At 45.7% G+C, this 18172-nt stretch overlaps 2 protein-coding genes across 4 annotated transcripts in view; one reads left to right on the top strand and one right to left on the bottom strand.

Moving 5' to 3' along the window:
* Nucleotides 1–3515, top strand: part of rars1 (arginyl-tRNA synthetase 1) — a 42175-nt gene extending 38660 nt beyond the window's left edge. The window contains exon 15 of the mRNA XM_078411316.1: nt 1687–3515. Within this exon, the coding sequence (XP_078267442.1) occupies nt 1687–1796 (110 nt within the window). The 3' untranslated portion in view covers nt 1797–3515. The remainder of the gene's footprint in view (nt 1–1686) is intronic.
* A 3288-nt stretch (nt 3516–6803) lies between these two features.
* LOC144600005 (rho GTPase-activating protein 7) overlaps nt 6804–18172 on the bottom strand; it is a 110594-nt gene continuing 99225 nt past the window's right edge. For 2 of the 3 annotated variants that reach the window (XM_078411314.1, XM_078411313.1), the window contains 5 exons: nt 16314–16428; nt 13710–13907; nt 11906–12123; nt 9261–9434; nt 6804–7285 (listed from right to left, as the gene is read on the bottom strand). In XM_078411314.1, the coding sequence (XP_078267440.1) occupies nt 7168–7285; nt 9261–9434; nt 11906–12123; nt 13710–13907; nt 16314–16428 (823 nt within the window). In that variant the 3' untranslated portion in view covers nt 6804–7167. The remainder of the gene's footprint in view (nt 7286–9260; nt 9435–11905; nt 12124–13709; nt 13908–16313; nt 16429–18172) is intronic. The other variant, XM_078411315.1, reaches the window with a different exon arrangement.

Raw genomic sequence — 18172 nt, forward strand, 5'->3', positions numbered from 1 at the left:
GAAATGTCCTCGACCCAAGCCCCGCGATCCGGGGCGGGCGAACCCGCTGCCGCTGCCGGAGCTCCTGATGTCGGCATCCACGCGGCCCGAGCCTAAGGCAAGTCGCAGCCGCTCCCGCAGCCTCCGAGGACGGCCGGCTCCGGTGATGGTAAGTCCGATCCGCGGGCTCTGCGAACCAGAGCCCTGGAGGCCGCCAGCTCCAGGAGTTGGGCCGATGGTAGGCCGCAGCAGGAACGGAGACAACACCCAGAAAACAAAGGTCGGGTCTCCGTTCGGAAGGGACACATATTTACAATTTTACAGTTCCCCCCCCTCCCCCCCACATACACACATAGTACACAAACACAAAAACACGACATCACAACTACAATTAAGACAAAAAAACAACGACAAATGGACCGCAGGTAAGTCGCAGCTGCTATGGCAGCGCCGCCATTTTGACTGGAATTGTGTTAGAGTCATTAGAACTGATCTGCTTAAACAATGGGCGGCACGGTGGTGCAGCGGTAGAGTTGCCGCCTCACAGCGCCGGAGACCCGGGTTCCAACCTGACTACGGGCGCCGTCTGTACGGAGTTTGTACGTTCTCCCCGTGACCTGCGTGGGTTCCCTGTAACATTTTGTGTTTACCTTCGATTTAAACCAGCATCTGCAGATTTTTTTCCTACAGGGTTGTAGGTTAATTGGCTTGGTATGAACGTAAAATTGTCCCTAGTGTGTGTAGGGTAGTGTCAAGGTGCTAGGATCGCTGGTCTGTGCAGACTTGGTGGGCCGAAGGGCCTGTTTCTGCGCTGTATCTTTAAAACTAAAATGGCAGAGCTATGTGATTTTGCTATTGTTTAAATGGCTGTGTGAAAATGCAGCAAGCTCTCAGCAATCCGTGGAATGTAGGGCATCCTAACCGGGTGGCATCGACTGCCTGAGATTGCTGACTCTGCGAATTCTGTTGCCAGATAATAGGTTCCACTATAATCGAACAACTGCTGGAAGTAGAGTGCTTTTCCAACATTGTTAGTTTTCGATAACTAATTGCTTTTGAATTCCAAAGATATCTACAACCATTCCAGCCCAACTTTAACTCTTTGGGTGGTTACCTGACCCCCTTGCTAAAGTCATTTGGGGAGCATAGCCTGGCCACTTGCCCAGTGGAAGCCTTGCTTACAGCTTGAACCATGCAAACGTTCTCTGGGAGGCCAAAGACCCAGCAACTGGTGAACCTAGGCAGACACAACATGCTGGAGTCGCTCAGAGGGACAGGCAGCATCTATGGAGAGAAGGAATGGGTGGCGTCTCGGGTCAAGACCCTTCTTCAGACTAGCTGGTTGATTGACTGGTGCTTAGCCAATTACATCTACCGTAATGACTTGGAGAGCAAGGTTTCTTTAGCCTAATTTTAGATACTGGCAACATTCGGTTTTGTTTAGTGTATTGTCCCATGTGCCAAGGTACAGTGAAATACTTACGTCCCGTGCTAACCAGTCAGTGGAAAGACAATAAATGATTACAAGTGAGCCATTCACAGTGTATAAATCACACGATAAAGAGAATAACGTGAATAATGTTTAGTGCATAACATGAATAACATTTACCCCCCCCCCCCCCCCAACACTTTCATTTGTATTCCATCACTGGTAATAATGTCCAGATTGCATTTAAATATTAAAAATCCGTGATCTTTAACTTTCAGGTGAGGTTGTCAAGGTGAACATGTGGCGGATGCTGCTGTGTGAAGCCACTGCCGCTGTCATGGCCAAGGGGTTTGCCATCCTGGGACTGAAGCCTGTACAGAAGATGTAATTCCTCTTACTTTTAACAGTGGCTCTGCCATAACATCCAATAAAAATTCAATGTGAGGACCATGTGCTTGTTTGTAAGTATCTCAACAATTTGACTGTAATTCTCACACCCAAATACTTTGTAAAATAACTCCAAGCTAAATGCTGCACAGAGTGGTGGCGAATCTGTGGAACACATTGCCTCCAGAACCAGGGGGCCACAGTCTAAGAATAAAGGGGAGGCCATTTTAAAACTGAGGTGAGAAAAAAAAAATTCACCCAGAGAGTTGTGAATTTGTGGAATTCTCTGCCACAGAAGGCAGTGGAGGCCAATTCTCTGAATTAATTTAAGAGAGCGAGATAGAGCTCTAGGGGCTAGAGGAGTCAAGGGATATGGGGAGAAGGCAGGCACGGGTTACTGATTGTGGATGATCAGCCATGATCACAATGAATGGCGGTGCTGGCTCGAAGGGCCGAATGGCCTCCTCCTGCACCTATTTTCTATGTTTCTAGAAGGCTGTGGAGGCCGTCAATGGATATTTTTAGGGCAGAGATAGATAGATTCTTGATTAGTACGGGTGTCAGAGATTATGGGGAGAAGGCAGGAGATTGGGGTTAAGAGGGAGAGATAGATAAGCCATGATTGAATGGTGGAGTAGACTTGATGGGCTGAATGGTCTCATTCTTCTATCACTTATGAATTAAGTATTAATTTGTTATGTTGGAGTTTAACTCAAGGTGTCAAGCAGATCTTTAGCAGGTGAGAAACGAGGTAGCCCTTCCACATGAAGGGAGCAAGTGTGTTACTGGACCAAAATTCAAAGAAGTTTGACGTATATAATTTTTGATTAAACAATGTGTTATCTCTCCACATTAAGCAACTGGCAACAATTGGCTTTCTAACTTTGTTTTTTTAAATTCATCAAATGTTGCACAACCCTGGTTCACCTGACTGCTATTTAGTGGAACAACCAAAATAGTGTTGGAAGTATTCACGATGTTGAACAGCACTCTGGGGAACACAGATAAGTGACATTTTGGGTCAAAGAAACATAGAAAATAGGTGCAGGAGTAGGGCATTCAGCCCCTCGAGCCAGCACCGCCATTCAATATGATCATGACTGATCATCCAAAATCAATACCCAGTTCCTGCTTTCTCCCCATATCCCTTGATTCCATTAGCCCCAAGAGCTCTATCTAACTATCTCTTGAATATCCCCAGTGAATTGGCCTCCACTGCCTTCTGTGGCAGAGATTTCCACAGATTCATAACTCTGGCTGATAAGGTTTTTCCTCATCTCAGTCTTAAATAACCTACCCCATATTCTTAAACTGTGACCCCAGGTTCTGGACTCTCTCCCCCCACACTCTCAACATCAGGAACATTTTTTCCTGCATCTAGCTTGTCCAAACCCTTAAGAATTTTATATGTTTCTATAAGATCCCCTCTCATCCTTCTAAATTTCAGTGAATACAAGCCCAGTCGATCCAATCTCGTCAGTTCCGCCATCCCGGGAATGAACAAACGCTGCACTCCCTCAATAGCAAGAACGCCCTTCCTCAAATTAGGAGACCAAAACTGCACACAGTACGCCAGGTGTGGTCTCACCAGGGCCCTGTACAACTGCAGTAGGACCTCCTTGCACCTATACTCAAATCCTCTCGCTATGAAGAGTCTCGGGACTCTTCTGGGAAGAGACCTGGGGGCAGGACAAAGCCTAGCAAGTGACAGGTGGATACACATGAGGTGGATTGGGGGGGGGGGGGGGGGGGGGGTCCACCTAATCACGTGCCAGGCTTTGTCCTGCCAGAGGTAAACACAAAGTGCTGGAGTAACGCAGTGGGTCAGGCAGCATCTCCAGAGAATGGATAGGTGACGTTTCAGATTGGGACTTTTCAGACTTGTCCTAGCCCCAGCTCTCTTCCAGCATGCCTCCCTCCCTCCCAATCAGCCTGAAGAAGGGTCCTGACCCAAAACATCACCTATCCATGTTCCCCAGAGATGCTGCTGCCTGACCTGTTGAGCTACTCCAGCACTTTGTCCTAATCTGTATCTGCAGTTCCTTGTGTCTTACGTTGCAGTTAGATGATCTTTAATTACAACCGTAAACGTGTAGCTCGTTGCAAACTTGGCCCCTGATCTCGATACTTCCCTCATCTCTGAAGTTTGGTTTATGTAGAAGACCCAGTGTCCTGGTAACACAGCCTGATACCATTGAAGATCGGGAACAAGACAAATACTCTAGTGCAATTGAAGATTTATATCACATTATATACAATCCTACATTAAACAGTTGTCATTACATTTTCAATAAATGGGATAGTGAGCTATTGGACATTGAGTTTACAAATGCAGTAAATATTTACATAAATGAAGTACAAAATGTATAGATTATACATAAATAGAAAAAATAGTACTTTGATTCTTAATTTTGGCTGTATGAATAAAATTGTCATAAATCAACTTTAAATATAAATAGCTGCTTTTTTTTGCCAATCCAGTATCTGCAAGGACAAGTATTTATTCCAAGGTTTAACATCCATTAACTTACTGTAATGTCATCACGTGAAACAACTTGGGCAAGGCTACACTTGAATTATTTGCACAGTTATTGATATAAAGCTGCTCTGCATATTCTGAATTTTATGTACTTTTTAAATCATTCACCACTGGCCAGAAGTATTTCAAACAGTTCATCGCTGATTTGTCACGATCTGACATTGCCACTAACAAATTAAAAAGTGCCATCAGTGTCTCCACTATAAATCAGTAAAGGCTGGCAGAACACAGAAACGAGCAAAGTGGGCTACAGACAAAGTGTGTGTACCCGGTCAGCTTATCCTTGGTTACTTTGCCTGAATCTTGTTCCATCAACAATTACTGAACAGTTTTCACATAATCAGCCTGATTTAATGGACAAATTTATCTTACCACTGAGGTCACAAACTGTTAAGAGATGTGAGGTAATTCACAGTTGCAAGGTTGACACAAAATGCTGGAGTAACTCAGCGGGTCAGGCAGCGTCTCGGGAGAGAATGAATGGGTGACGTTTCGGGTCGAGACCCTTCTTCAGACTTCTCGGCCCGAAATGTCACCCATTCCTTCTCTCCCGAGATGCTGCCTGACCCACTGAGTTACTCCAGCATTTTGTGTCTACCTTCGATTTAAACCAGCATCTGCAGTTTTTTTCCTTCACAGTTACAAGATTCGGTAAAGAATCAGGATTCAAGATCTAAAGTAAAATTTCACCATACCGTCTTAATTCAAGTTAAAATCTTAACTTAAAATCTAAGTTAAGATTTTAACTTAGAATCTTAAAAACAAACCCAGTAACTTGTTACATTGGAGAACACCAAATGTTTTACATTCTTTACGTCTAGAATTTGTTTATCTTCCATCTTACTCAAAGCCTCTGTTGCACGGTTTTCTCATTGCAGATGCCTGCCAACTAATTTGTGGATTTCCATCGTTACTTTTCATTATCTCAAGTTAATAGCACAATTAAAATACACATTTGGAACAGGCACACAGACTCTAATTTTTTGAAGATGTAGTTTCCCAAGTCATTAATAATAGTCCATAAAAAGTAAAGTGCACTTCTCCTGCTGTGGGGGGAATTGTCACTGCTAAATTGAATTAATTTTATGGCCACATTACTGACGTTTTTAATCTTGTATATGATAACGTTTAACTGCCAAATAAAACAGAAGATTTACAGCATCATTGCTTAGTGACGTTAGTCAAAGTTAATGCAGACAGATCAGACTGTGACACCCTGCTTAATGAAAAGAATTGCTATTGGCTTTACCAATGTATAATGTGTATTTAAATCTGCAACAAAAAAAAACTTAATGTATTGCTGAAGTAGCCAATTTCAGAGATGGGGTTGGAGAAAGGGGACGTTAAAACATTTACATGGACCGACCGACCGCAGTGGCTTTTTTGAGCCCAAATTAATTACAAATTGAGAATAAGAGTTTTGAATATAAAAGTGCAAAGTTCTCAGCATCTTTTGTCTGGTGTAGAGATTAAATCAAGCCAGCAGAGACGAAAGGTGTTCTCTGTGGGTTTAGTGATAAGCTAAGACTCAAAAGGCTAGGTTTTTAAACATTGTCGTCTGATTGAGAGGATGACAGGTCTCTGCCTCCTGAGGAAGCTCTGGGCTTCTGCCATGGCCCCTCTCTCCCTCTCCCTCCAATACGACCATGTCCAATGTTCTTGCACAAGACCAGGCCTACGTCACCAGTCAGCAAGTGACCAGCATTACAAGTGGGCAGTTTGCGATGAGAATCACTGGCAAACTCCTGACCAGCTATCCGTAACTGGAATGATTTCAATATTTCCCCATTGAATACCAAAACAAGTTGGAAGAGATGCTACTACACAGGGTGCAGGGGATGCATACAAGCACCTGGGACGTAGTTTGCCATGAGGATCGAAGGCGAATGAACTCCTGAACAACTATCTGTAACAAGTGATTTCAAGATTTACCATTTGGAGTTAGAAGAAACACAATACCCACAGGGGGGAGACTGGGTGCACAACTTACAAGCACTTGGGACAACGTTTGCCATGAGGATCATGTGCGAATCCCTCACCAACTGTTCGTAGCTCGAGTGATTTAAGTATTTCCCTTTGGATAACCGAAACAAGTTGGAAGAAGTTAGATAGAGCTCTAGGAGCTAGTGGAATCAAGGGATATGGGGAGAAGGCAGGCACGGGTTACTGATTGTGGATGATCAGCCATGATCACAATGAATGGCGGTGCTGGCTCAAAGGGCCGAATGGCCTCCTCCTGCACCTATTTTCTATATTTCTAAATGCTACGACATACAGGGTGGGGAAAATGGATCCACAACCTACAAGCATTTGGGACAACGTTTCACCATCAATACACTCCAATGACAGTCACAGATGTTACTTGATGCTTTGAGAAAAAAAACTCCCGTGATCTTCAAAACTGAAGCCTCTTTACCTCCCCAGCAACCAACCCTCCCCTCCCCCCATCCATCCCTCCATCCCCCAACCACCTGTTGTCCAGAAACAGCCCAGCAAATTAAAAACAGTGTTAAACACGCTGGGTTCCCTCCCACTCTTCCAATGATCACTGTCGTGTTGCCAGCATTTTCTGGCATGCAATTGTTAAAAAACGCATTTTCGCATTAGTTTAAACATTTCACAACCAAGCCATTAAAGTGAATAGCATTTCCATCATGAAACGTAGAAAATAAGGGAAACATAGTTAACATTTCAGTTCTGAAGAAGAAAAAAAAATCATGGAGCCAAAACATTAACGTGTTTCTTTCTTCCTCCTCCCTTGGATGCTGCCTCACCAGCAGCTTCCCAATCGAATTCAGATTTCCAGCATCTGCGGTTCTTTCAGATTACACGCTCATATATTTGTCTCTCGCAGTTCAGTGTCGGACGCACTGAAGGAATCTCTAATCTTGAGGAGTTCGGCAGCACAGCGATAGCCGAATACTTTGTTATACCATTCTGGAGTCCGACCCCTGCAGAGAGAGCGGAGTGACAGAGTGAAGCTGTGTTCCCTGATGGAGCATCTTTAACAAGGCAGAATGTCCCAAGTTTATTTAGCATGTCAACAACTCAGAGAGTGATACAGTATGGAAACAGGCCCTTCAGCACAACTCGCCCACCCCGACCAACATGCCCCATGATCACGGTGAATGGCGGTGCTGGCTTGAATGGCCTACTCCTGCACCTATTGTCTAAACCTGTCCTATCCATATACCTACCTGTAAATGTTTCTTAAACGTTGCGATAGTCCCTGCCTCATCTACCTCCTCCAGCAGCTCGTTCCCTACACCCACCACCCTTTGTGTAAAGGTTACCCTTCAGGCCCCTGTTAAATCTCCCTCTCCCCCCCTACCCCCCCCCCCCTTTCACCTTAGACCTCATCGCGGCACGGTGGCGCAACGGTAGAGTTGCTGCCATGCAGCGCCGGAGACTCAGGTTCGATCCTGACTACGGGCGCCGTCTGTACGTTCTCCCCGTGACCTGCGTGGGTTTTCTCCGAGATCTTCGGTTTCCTCCCACACTCCAAAGACGTGCAGGTATGTAGGTTAATTGACTGGGTAAATGTAAAAATTGTCCCTAGTGTGTGTAGGATAGTGTTAGTGTGCGGGGATCGCTGGGCGGCGCGGACTCGGTGGGCCGAAGGGCCTGTTTCCGCGCTGTATCTCTAAAAAAGTAAAAATAATATATATATTTTTTAATCTGTGGTTCCTGATTCCCCTATTCTTGGCAAGAGACTGTGTGTTTACCCAATCTATCCCTGTCATGATTTTGTACACCTTTATAAGATTACCTCTAAAAGATCTCCATCAGATAACTGGGAGGGAATTGCATTACAAGTATGCACACCTATTTTTTCAGTTACATCGGAGAGGATGATTGTCTGAGGATGATTGTCTTTTCCAGTTCAAACATGCTTGCATTTTTACTTGCCATTAAAAATTCAACATCTGTGAGCTACAACAGATTGTTTGAATCTGCCACAGTGCAATATTGTCTCCGCAATAGCTGCAGCAGCACATCTTCGCTGGGTACTAATTAGACAATAGACAATAGGTGCAGGAGGAGGCCATTCGGCCCTTCGAGCCAGCACCGCCATTCAATGTGATCATGGCTGATCATTCTCAATCAGTACCCCGTTCCTGCCTTCTCCCCATACCCCCTGACTCCGCTATCCTTAAGAGCTCCATCTAACTCTCTCTTGAATGCATTCAGAGAATTGGCCTCCACTGCCTTCTGAGGCAGAGAATTCCACAGATTCACAACTCTCTGACTGAAAAAGTTTTTCCTCATCTCAGTTCTAAATGGCCTACCCCTTATTCTTAAACTGTGGCCCCTTAATTCAACAAAGGTTTAAGAGCAACTCAGCAAGTCAGGCAGCATCTCTGGAGAACATAAACATGCTGCCAGACCTGCTGAGTTACTCCAGCACTGTCTTTTTTTGTTAAAAAAAACCCTGCTGTGACAAAAGGTGGCATATGTAGCTTTTAAAATACATCTAGAGGGAGGAGGAGGCCCTATAATACAATTTTACATAGGAGAGAGTCAAAGAGCACAGGAATAGGTCCTTCGGTCCAACTCATCCATGCCAACAAAGATTGCACACATCACCCATTCCTTCTTAGTACCTGAACTGATGTACAGCACTTTGGTCAACGTGGGTTGTTTTTAAATGTGCTATACAAATAAAATTGACTTGACTTGACTTCTCTCCCGAGATGCTGCCCGACCCGCTGAGTTACTCCAGCACTCTGTGAAACGTCACCTATCCATGTTCTTCACAGATGCTGCCTGACCCACTGAGTTACTCCAGCACTCTGTGAAACGTCACCTATCTATGTTCTTCACAGATGCTGCCTGACCCACTGAGTTACTCAGCACTTTGTCTCTAATAGATTGACACCATGCTACATCAAAAAACTTGCCTCTGCCTCCGAATTATTTAATTACCTTGTGTCTATTCGACAGATGTGAGAGAGTTTAGATTTTGAGGCTGCCACAGGCTCTATGTGATACTGGGACGTGATTACATTTGCTTGGACTCCTTGCGAAGGAAGTTCTTTGGCACCCACCGATGTGGCAGCTAACACACACAATCCAGTTTGCGAATCTGTCTGCCAGGTTCTGAAGGACAATCGAAGCAGAGTTAAAGTTAGGATTGGTACAAGTCCATAAGACTGAGAAACTTGTGCATTATTTATATATATCAGGAGATCAAAGTTAGTTTTGAATCTTGTGTGCACACACAAAAATATATATACACGCACGCACATACGCACATACATAACACGCGCACATACCTAACATTGGAGGTATTTATTCACAAAATGCTGGAGTAACTCAGCAGGTCAGGCAGCATCTCAGGAGAGAAGGAATGGGTGACATTTCGGGTCGAGACCCTTCTTCAGACTTCTCGGCCCGAAACGTCACCCATTCCTTCTCTCCCAAGATGCTGCCTGACCCACTGAGTTACTCCAGCATTTTGTGTCTACCTTCAATGTAGGAAGGAATTGCAGATGCTGGTTTAAACCAAAGATAGACACAAAAAGCTGGAGTAACTCAGCGGAACAGGCAGCATCTCTGGAGAAAAGGAACATGTGACATTTCAGGTTGAGACCCTTCTTCGGACTCTGGACGTCAGTCCGATGAAGGTTCTCTTGTTCTATATATCTCTACATCACTGTCTAAGGTATTTATTCACAAAATGCTTCTTAAGAAGGGTCTCGACCCGAAACGTCGCCCATTCCTTCTCTCGTAGAAACATAGAAACATAGAAAATAGGTGCAGGAGTAGGCCATTCGGCCCTTCGAGCCTGCACCGCCATTCAATATGATCATGGCTGATCATCCAGCTCAGTAACCTGTACCTGCCTTCTCTCCATACCCCCTGATCCCTTTAGCCACAAGGGCCACATCTAACTCCCTCTTAAATATAGCCAACCAAGGTCCCCCTGCACTCGTCCCATCTGCCAGCTGGAAAGGTTGCAGGGAAGGCACCCGGGCGGCCTCCATTAGTGGAGCGGGAGCACGTGGCCGCTGGCTGGGTGAGGTCACGCGAGGCAGTGACGGCACCCTTTGTCCCTTATTTGGGAGTGAGGAAGTTGGCAACCCTACTAATACGGGACAAGGGCGGTCCCGTACGGGACAAACCAATTTAGTCCAAAATACGGGACGTCCCGGCTAATACGGGACAGTTGGCAATCCTACCAACATCCCTTGCCAAACGCACACCTCCAGATTCAGGGACTGTTATCAGGCAACTGAACCGTCCTCTCACCAACTAGAGAGCAATCCTGACCTCCCATCTACCTCATTGGAGACTTTTAAACTATCTTTAATCGGACTTTATCTTGCACTGAATGTAGTGCACTTTATCCTTTATCTGTGCTCTGTGGACGGCTCGATTGTAATCACGTATAGTCATTGCTTTGACTGGTTAGCATGCAAATAAAATCTTTTCACTGTACCGCGGGACACCTGACAATAAACTAAAGTAAAGTTTTCTAATTGAAAATGAAACGGGCTGTTTTTTTCGTCCTTGTGTCTGTCACCTGTCATTCTATAACTTGGCCCCTGTTTTTAACGATGGGAGACGAAGGCGTAGAAACATAGAAAATAGGTGCAGGAGTAGGCCATTCGGCCCTTCGAGCCGGCACCGCCATTCAATATGATCATGGCTGATCATCCAACTCAGTATCCCGTACCTGCCTTCTCTCCATACCCCCTGATCCCTTTAGCCACAAGGGCCACATCTAACTCCCTCTTAAATATAGCCAATGAACTGGCCTCAACTACCTTCTGTGGCAGATAATTCCACAGACTCACCACTCTCTGTGTGAAGAAATGTTTTCTCATCTCGGTCCTAAAAGACTTCTCCCTTATCCTTAAGCTGTGACCCCTGGTTCTGGACTCCCCCAACATCGGGAACAATCTTCCCGCATCTAGCCTGTCCAACCCCTTAAGAATTTTATATGTTTCTATAAGATCCCCCCTCAGTCTTCTAAATTCCAGCGAGTACAAGCCTAGTCTATCCAGTCTTTCTTCATATGAAAGTCCTGCCATCCCAGGGATCAATCTAGTGAACCTTCTCTGTACTCCCTCTAAGGCAAGAACGTCTTTCCTCAGATTAGGAGACCAAAACTGCACACAATACTCCAGGTGCGGTCTCACCAAGGCCCTGTACAACTGCAGTAGAACCTTCCTGCTCCTAAACTCAAATCCTCTTGCTATGAATGCCAACATACCATTCGCTTTCTTCACTGCCTGCTGCACCTGCACGCTTGCTTTCAATGACTGGTGCACCATGACACCCAGGTCACGTTGCATCTCCCCTTCTCCCAATCGTTCACCATTCAGGTAATACTCTGCTTTCCTGTTCTTGCCACCAAAGTGGATAACTCTCCTGAGATGCTGCCTGATCTGCTGAGTTACTCCAGCATTTTGTGAATAAATACCTTCGATTTGTACCAGCATCTGCAGTTATTTTCTTATGCTACCTAAAATTGGAGGTCAATGTTTTCTGTGATCGCGCTAAAGTGGATTTCCTCTCTCTGAGGAAACTGCTAAATGACGCTCACGTTTTTGAATTTTGCTCACCTTAAAACAACGTACTCTCTGTGTGGGTGTGGGAAGGCGCTACTGATGGTGTAACGATATATTTCAGTATCGTGGCCCAGCGTCTCCACCACCTTCGAGTGGAGCAGGTCCTTCTCCCAAAGCTGGTGCTCGCGAAGTAAACGGTTTAGTATCTCCCCTGGTGACTTCTCCACATCAATGGACACTTTCCACAAACGCAAGGGATGATTATCATCCATCTGAAAACATAAGCACATCACGCCCATCGATGACTTAAGAGATTAAATTCAGTTTAAGTTTATTGTCACTCAGACCGAGGTACATTGAAGACCTTTTGTTGCGTGCTAACCAGTCAGCGGAAAGGACAAGACATGATTACAATCGAGCCACTTACATTGTACAGACACATGATAAGCAAATGTTTTAAAATTTAGATATACAGCGCGGAAACAGGCCCTTTGGCCCAGCGAGTCCGCACCGACCAGCGATCCCCGCACATTAACGCTATCCTACACACACTGGGGTCAATTTACATTTCTTTTATACCAAGCCAATTAACCTAGAAATCTGTACGTCTTTGGAGTGTGGGAGGAAACCGAAGATCTCAGAGAAAACCCATGCAGGTCACGGGGAGAACGTACAAACTCCGTACAGACAGCACCCGCAGTCGGGATGGAACCTGGATCCCTGGCGCTGTGAGGCAGCAACTCTACCGCTGCGCCACCGTGCCATCCTGAATATCATAGCTAAAGTAAGAAATGTTGCTGTAGGAATAGAGATTTAAGAACGTGGTACGATTGTAATACGTGATCGTAGATCTGCTTCTGTGGCTGGCACGCAAATGGTCGCCTGGGTTGGGCGCCATCTTGGAAGCAGTTAACGCATTGACAGTGGACGTCTTTCCACTTGGGCCTGTGGACCAACAATTTAACTTGCATTTATGGCTTTCAACCCCTACTCTACAACTACAAATACAGAGCGTCATAGAGTCATACAGCGTGGAAACAGGCTCTTCAGCCCACCATGTGCCATCTACACTAGTCCCACCTGCCTGCGTTTGGCCCATATCCCTCCACACCATGGTTTCAGTCTGATTAAAGGGAGAATCATTGAATTGAATTGAATAAATTTTATTGGCCAAGTATGTACATAAACAAGGAATGTGCCTTGGTGCTCCGCTCACAAGTAACAACACGACGTACAGTAAACAATTAAGAATAAATCATGAAACATTAAAACATTAAGAATAAAACATTATAGTTTAAACATGTGAAGAATGAAATAAAATACCAGAGCAAAAGGAGGTGACAGACGTTTGGTTGTTGAGTAGAGCTACTGCTGGTGGAAACAAGCTGTTTTTATGTCCGGCTGTGGCTGCTTTGACAGTCCGGAGTCGCCTTCCAGAGGGAAGTGCTTCAAAGAGTTTGTGGCCAGGGTGAGAGGGGTCAGAGATGATCTTGGGGACAGAGACTATCCCAACGTTTAAGAAACAATTAGACAGGTACGCGGATAGCGCAAGTTTGGAGGGATATAGACCAAATGCAGGCAGGAGGGATTAGTGTAGCTGGGACTTGTTGGCCGTTGTGGGCAAGTTGGCCCAAAGGGTCTATTTCTACTCTGTAAAACTCTTTTACTTTAAGGGGTATCTATGTGCTTATGTATAGTGATACTTGTGCTGATCTGTACATAAAAATGAATTTCACTGCACCTCGGTACAGGTGGCAATATTGGACTATTGGTCTTCACGCCATAATCCGTCTGTGCACCTCTGTCCCTTTTCAAAACAGTCTTGCAGTGTTGACATTAAACTGTGGCCGTTGCTTACCTTCTTGCATGCGATCTCTACATGTTCCAATCCACAGCAACTGACCCAGCTTCTAAACTTCTCCTTCGCTTCCCTCAGGAGGCTCAGCGAAGAGTTGTGCAGCGTCGCCTTGGCATTACAATACCATTCAGAGTCGTGCAAACCATGATGGACATGCCGATAGTTGGTCACGTGTTGCCCAGCCCACTGCTCAGGGACCTGGAGAGAACGAAGGAACAAAGAACGTCAGGGACATGAGAAACTGCAGATGCTGGAACCTTGAGCAAAGGCACAGAGAGTCGGAGGAACTCAGCAGGTCCGGCATCATCTGTGGCGGTGACGTCTCTGGTCATCTGCACATTCCCTCCGCAGATGCTGCCCGACTTGCAGATGCTGCCCCACTTGCAGGTGCTGCCCGACTTGCAGGTGCTGCCTGACTTGCAGGTGCTGCCCGACTTGCTGAGTTCCTCCAGAGCTTTCTGTTTTGCTCAACAAAAATAATTACCTTCAGGAATACCTAAATTCCTAAAAACCAAGTTAATAAAAAGCTATTTGAGGGGCGGGGGGGGGGGAGCAGAGGAGAAAGGCCGGTGACGGAGGAAAAGAAAATAATTTAATCATAAAATTTCCCAGCAAATTCAGCAAAATTCCTGTCGAAACATAGAAACATAGAAAATAGGTGTAGGAGTAGGCCATTCGGCCCTTCGAGCCTGCACCGCCATTCAATATGATCATGGCTGATCATCCAACTCAGTATCCCGTACCTGCCTTCTCTCCATACCCCCCTGATCCCTTTAGCCACAAGGGCCACATCTAACTCCCTCTTAAATATAGCCAATGAACTGGCCTCAACTACCTTCTGTGGCGGAGAATTCCACAGATTCACCACTCTCTGTGTGAAAAAAAACGTTCTCATCTCGGTCTTAAAAGACTTCCCCCTTATCCTTAAACTGTGACCCCTTGTTCTGGACTTCCCCAACATCGGGAACAATCTTCCTGCATCTAGCCTGTCCAACCCCTTAAGAATTTTGTAAGTTTCTGTAAGATCCCCCCTCAATCTTCTAAATTCCAGCGAGTACAAGCCGAGTCTATCCAGTCTTTCTTCATATGAAAGTCCTGCCATCCCAGGAATCAATCTGGTGAACCTTCTCTGTACTCCCTCTATGGCAAGAATGTAGAAATTCCTGAATTCATTCATTTCCTGTCTCACAAGGATCACTACATTCCCTCACTCCAGGTCAACAGCGATTTAACTCTGGCTTAAAAAAAACGACACAATTACGACTCTAATGATGTAATTAAGACTTTTAATGATATAATTGCGTCTTTTAAACACAAATGCGATTTTTTGAACAACACTTGGACAGATGTATGGATGAGAAGGGTTTAGAGAGACATGGGTTATGCACAGGTGAATGGTTCTAGCCCTGCTTGACAACTTTTACAAGAAATTTTACAAGAATGATTCCAGGAATGAGTGGGTTAGCAAATGAGCGTTTGTCGGCACTGGGCCTGTACTCACTGGAGTTTAGAAGGTTGAGGGGGGACCTCATTGAAACTTACAGAATAACGAAAGGCATCGATAGAGTGGATGTGGAGAGGATGTTTCCACTGGTGGGAGAGTCTAGACTAGGACCAGAGGCCACAGCCTCAGAATTAAAGGGCGCTCTTTTAGAAAGGAGGTGAGGAGGAACTTCTTTAGTCAGACGGTAGTTAATCTGTTAACCTTCATGTTCCAGTCACTAGATAGGGGTTTTAATCAAGTAACTTGCAAGAAGGTTGGATATTGAGTATATGTCCCGAGCCAGATATTTACTTCCAAGATTCATTATGAAACCAAGAAGCCAACATTACGTTCAGTGATTTATGAATTTAGGTTCGGGGAGGTTGGCGCCCAACCCAGGCGACTATTTGCGTGCCAGCCACAGAAGCAGATCTACAATCACACATTACAATCGCTCCACACTCTTAAATCTCTGCCCCGACAGCAATCCATGCACTGTAACGGCTCGATTGTAATCATACATTGTCTTTCCGCTCACTGCTCGCCGTGTGACAAAAGCTTTTCACTGTACGCGTGACAATAAACTAGACTAAACTAAACTGAATTGAGAACTAGAAGACATAGGTTTAAGGTGAAGGGGGGGGGGGGGGGGGGGGGAGATTTAATAAGAATCTGAGGGGTAACTTTTTCACACAAAGGGTGAGAGGTGAATGGAAAGAGCTGCCAGAGGAGGTAGTTGAGGCAGTGACGTCTAAGAAATATTTGGACAGGTAATAATAATAATATATTCCTTTATTCGTCCCACACCGGGGAAATTTACAGCGTTACAGCAGCAAAGAGGATCTCAAGAGAGCAAGAGATCATTCATTATAAATAAAAGATACATAAATTGTCTGTTTTCCGTGTGTTCTTAGCTGTTATTGTACATGGATAGGACAGATTTAGAGGGATATGGGCCAAACGCAGGCAGGTGGGACTAGTGCAGATGGGACATGTTGGGCTGAAGGGCATGTTTCCACGCTGCAAGACTCTAAATAAAATGATTTGAGAGTAAATAATAATTAAATAGAGAATGGATTTCACAACGAGCAAAAGGGTTCGCGTTTACAGATCATTATTACCAAGAAGAGATGAATGCACTCTGCAATCATGTGGGCCAACCCCTGTGTGGCTGCAAGGTTTTCACTCAGGTCTCTCTGGTCCGGTTTGCCCAGACTGTATTTCCTCTGGCCCACCCTAGAGAGACGAGAAAATAAAATTAACTTTCACAATTCCTCTCCGGTTAGCTGGTGTCATCCATTGAGCAGGAGGTGTACATACAGCAGGGTTGCCAACTGACCCGTATTAGCCGGGACATCCCGTTAATTGGGCTAAATTGGTTTGTCCCGTATTAGTAGGGTTGCCAACTTCCTCACTCCCAAATAAGGCACAAAGGGTGATGTCACCGCCCCGCGCCCCACGTGAACTCACCCAGCCAGCGGCCACGTGCTCCCGCTCTACCAATGGCGGCCGCCCGGGACGGGTGGGAGCACGTGGCCGCTGGCTGGTTGAGGTCACGCGGGGCGGCGATGTCACCTTGTCCCGTAATTGGGTGTGAGGATGTTGGCAACCCTAATATACAGTAACATTTAGTCTAAGAAAAAGCCTATCTCACAGCCTTCCTCGACTCCAGCAGAGAGCCGTAACTCTCAGGAAGCGGCAAGCCTGCAGCCAGCGTTTCTGACGGCTTTGAAGTCAGGCCAGATAAAATTAAAGAGCGGCTTTATCTGTAATCAGAAATTCAAAGCAGTTTCCCTCTGCGGGAGATAACCCAACATTCTCTCACACGAGCGACTGCATTCAGTGAGCAGTAGAGACTGGGACAGAACCAGCCCCCGTTGTGTCAAGACACAAACAACAGGCCACTCGACAGCCAACCAGTTGCTACAAGCACATATCAGCTGGGTCCTGACTCACTGCAGTGCGTTTGCACTAAACTTGCTTTTGAGGGCATGCAGCGTAGGTTTACTAGGTTAATTCCCGGAATGGCGGGACTGTCATATGTTGAAAGACTGGAGCAACTAGGCTTGTACACACTGGAATTTAGAAGGATGAGAGGGGATCTTATCGAATCGTATAAGATTATTAAAGGGTTGGACACGTTAGAGACAGGAAACATGTTCCCAATGTTGGGGGGGGGGAGTCCAGAACCAGGGGGCCACAGTTTAAGAAATAAGGGGTAGGCCATTTAGAACGGAGATGAGGAAAAACGTTTTCAGTCAGAGAGTTGTGAATCTGTGGAATTCTCTGCCTCAGAAGGCAGTGGAGGCCAATTCTCTGAATGCATTCAAGAGAGAGCTAGATAGCGGGGTCAGGGGGTATGGGGAGAAGGCAGGAACGGGGTACTGATTGAGAATGATCAGCCATGATCACATTGAATGGCGGTGCTGGCTCGAAGGGCCGAATGGCCTCCTCCTGCACCTATTGCCTATAAACGTTATCCCATTTATCCTGCACTAAACATTATTCCCATTATTTGCACTAAATACTATTCCATTTATTTGCACTAAATGCTATCCCATTATTCGCTTTATCCTGTAGATGGTTTAATCGTAATCAAGTATAGTCTTTCCACACACAACAGAAAGGTTTTTCACCGTACCTCAGTACAGGCGACAATAAGCTAAACTAAAACAAAACCCAGGCCCAAACCCCAGGTTTGCAGGTCGGCACGGTGGCGCAGCGGTAGAGTTGCTGCCTCACAGCGCCAGAGACCCGGGATCCATCCCGACTACGGGTGCTGTCCGTACGGAGTTTGTACGTTCTCCCCGTGACCTGCATGGGTTTTCTCCGGGTTCCTCCCACACTCCGAAGATGTACAGGTTTAGAGGTTAATTGGCTTCGGTAATATTTGTAAATGGTCTCTAGTGTGTGTAGGATAGCGCTAGTGTATCGCTGGTCGGCACGGACTCGGTGGGCCAAAGGGCCCGATTTCGCGCTC

The sequence above is a fragment of the Rhinoraja longicauda genome, chromosome 14, assembly GCF_053455715.1.
Source record: "Rhinoraja longicauda isolate Sanriku21f chromosome 14, sRhiLon1.1, whole genome shotgun sequence".
Taxonomy (NCBI): domain Eukaryota; kingdom Metazoa; phylum Chordata; class Chondrichthyes; order Rajiformes; family Arhynchobatidae; genus Rhinoraja; species Rhinoraja longicauda.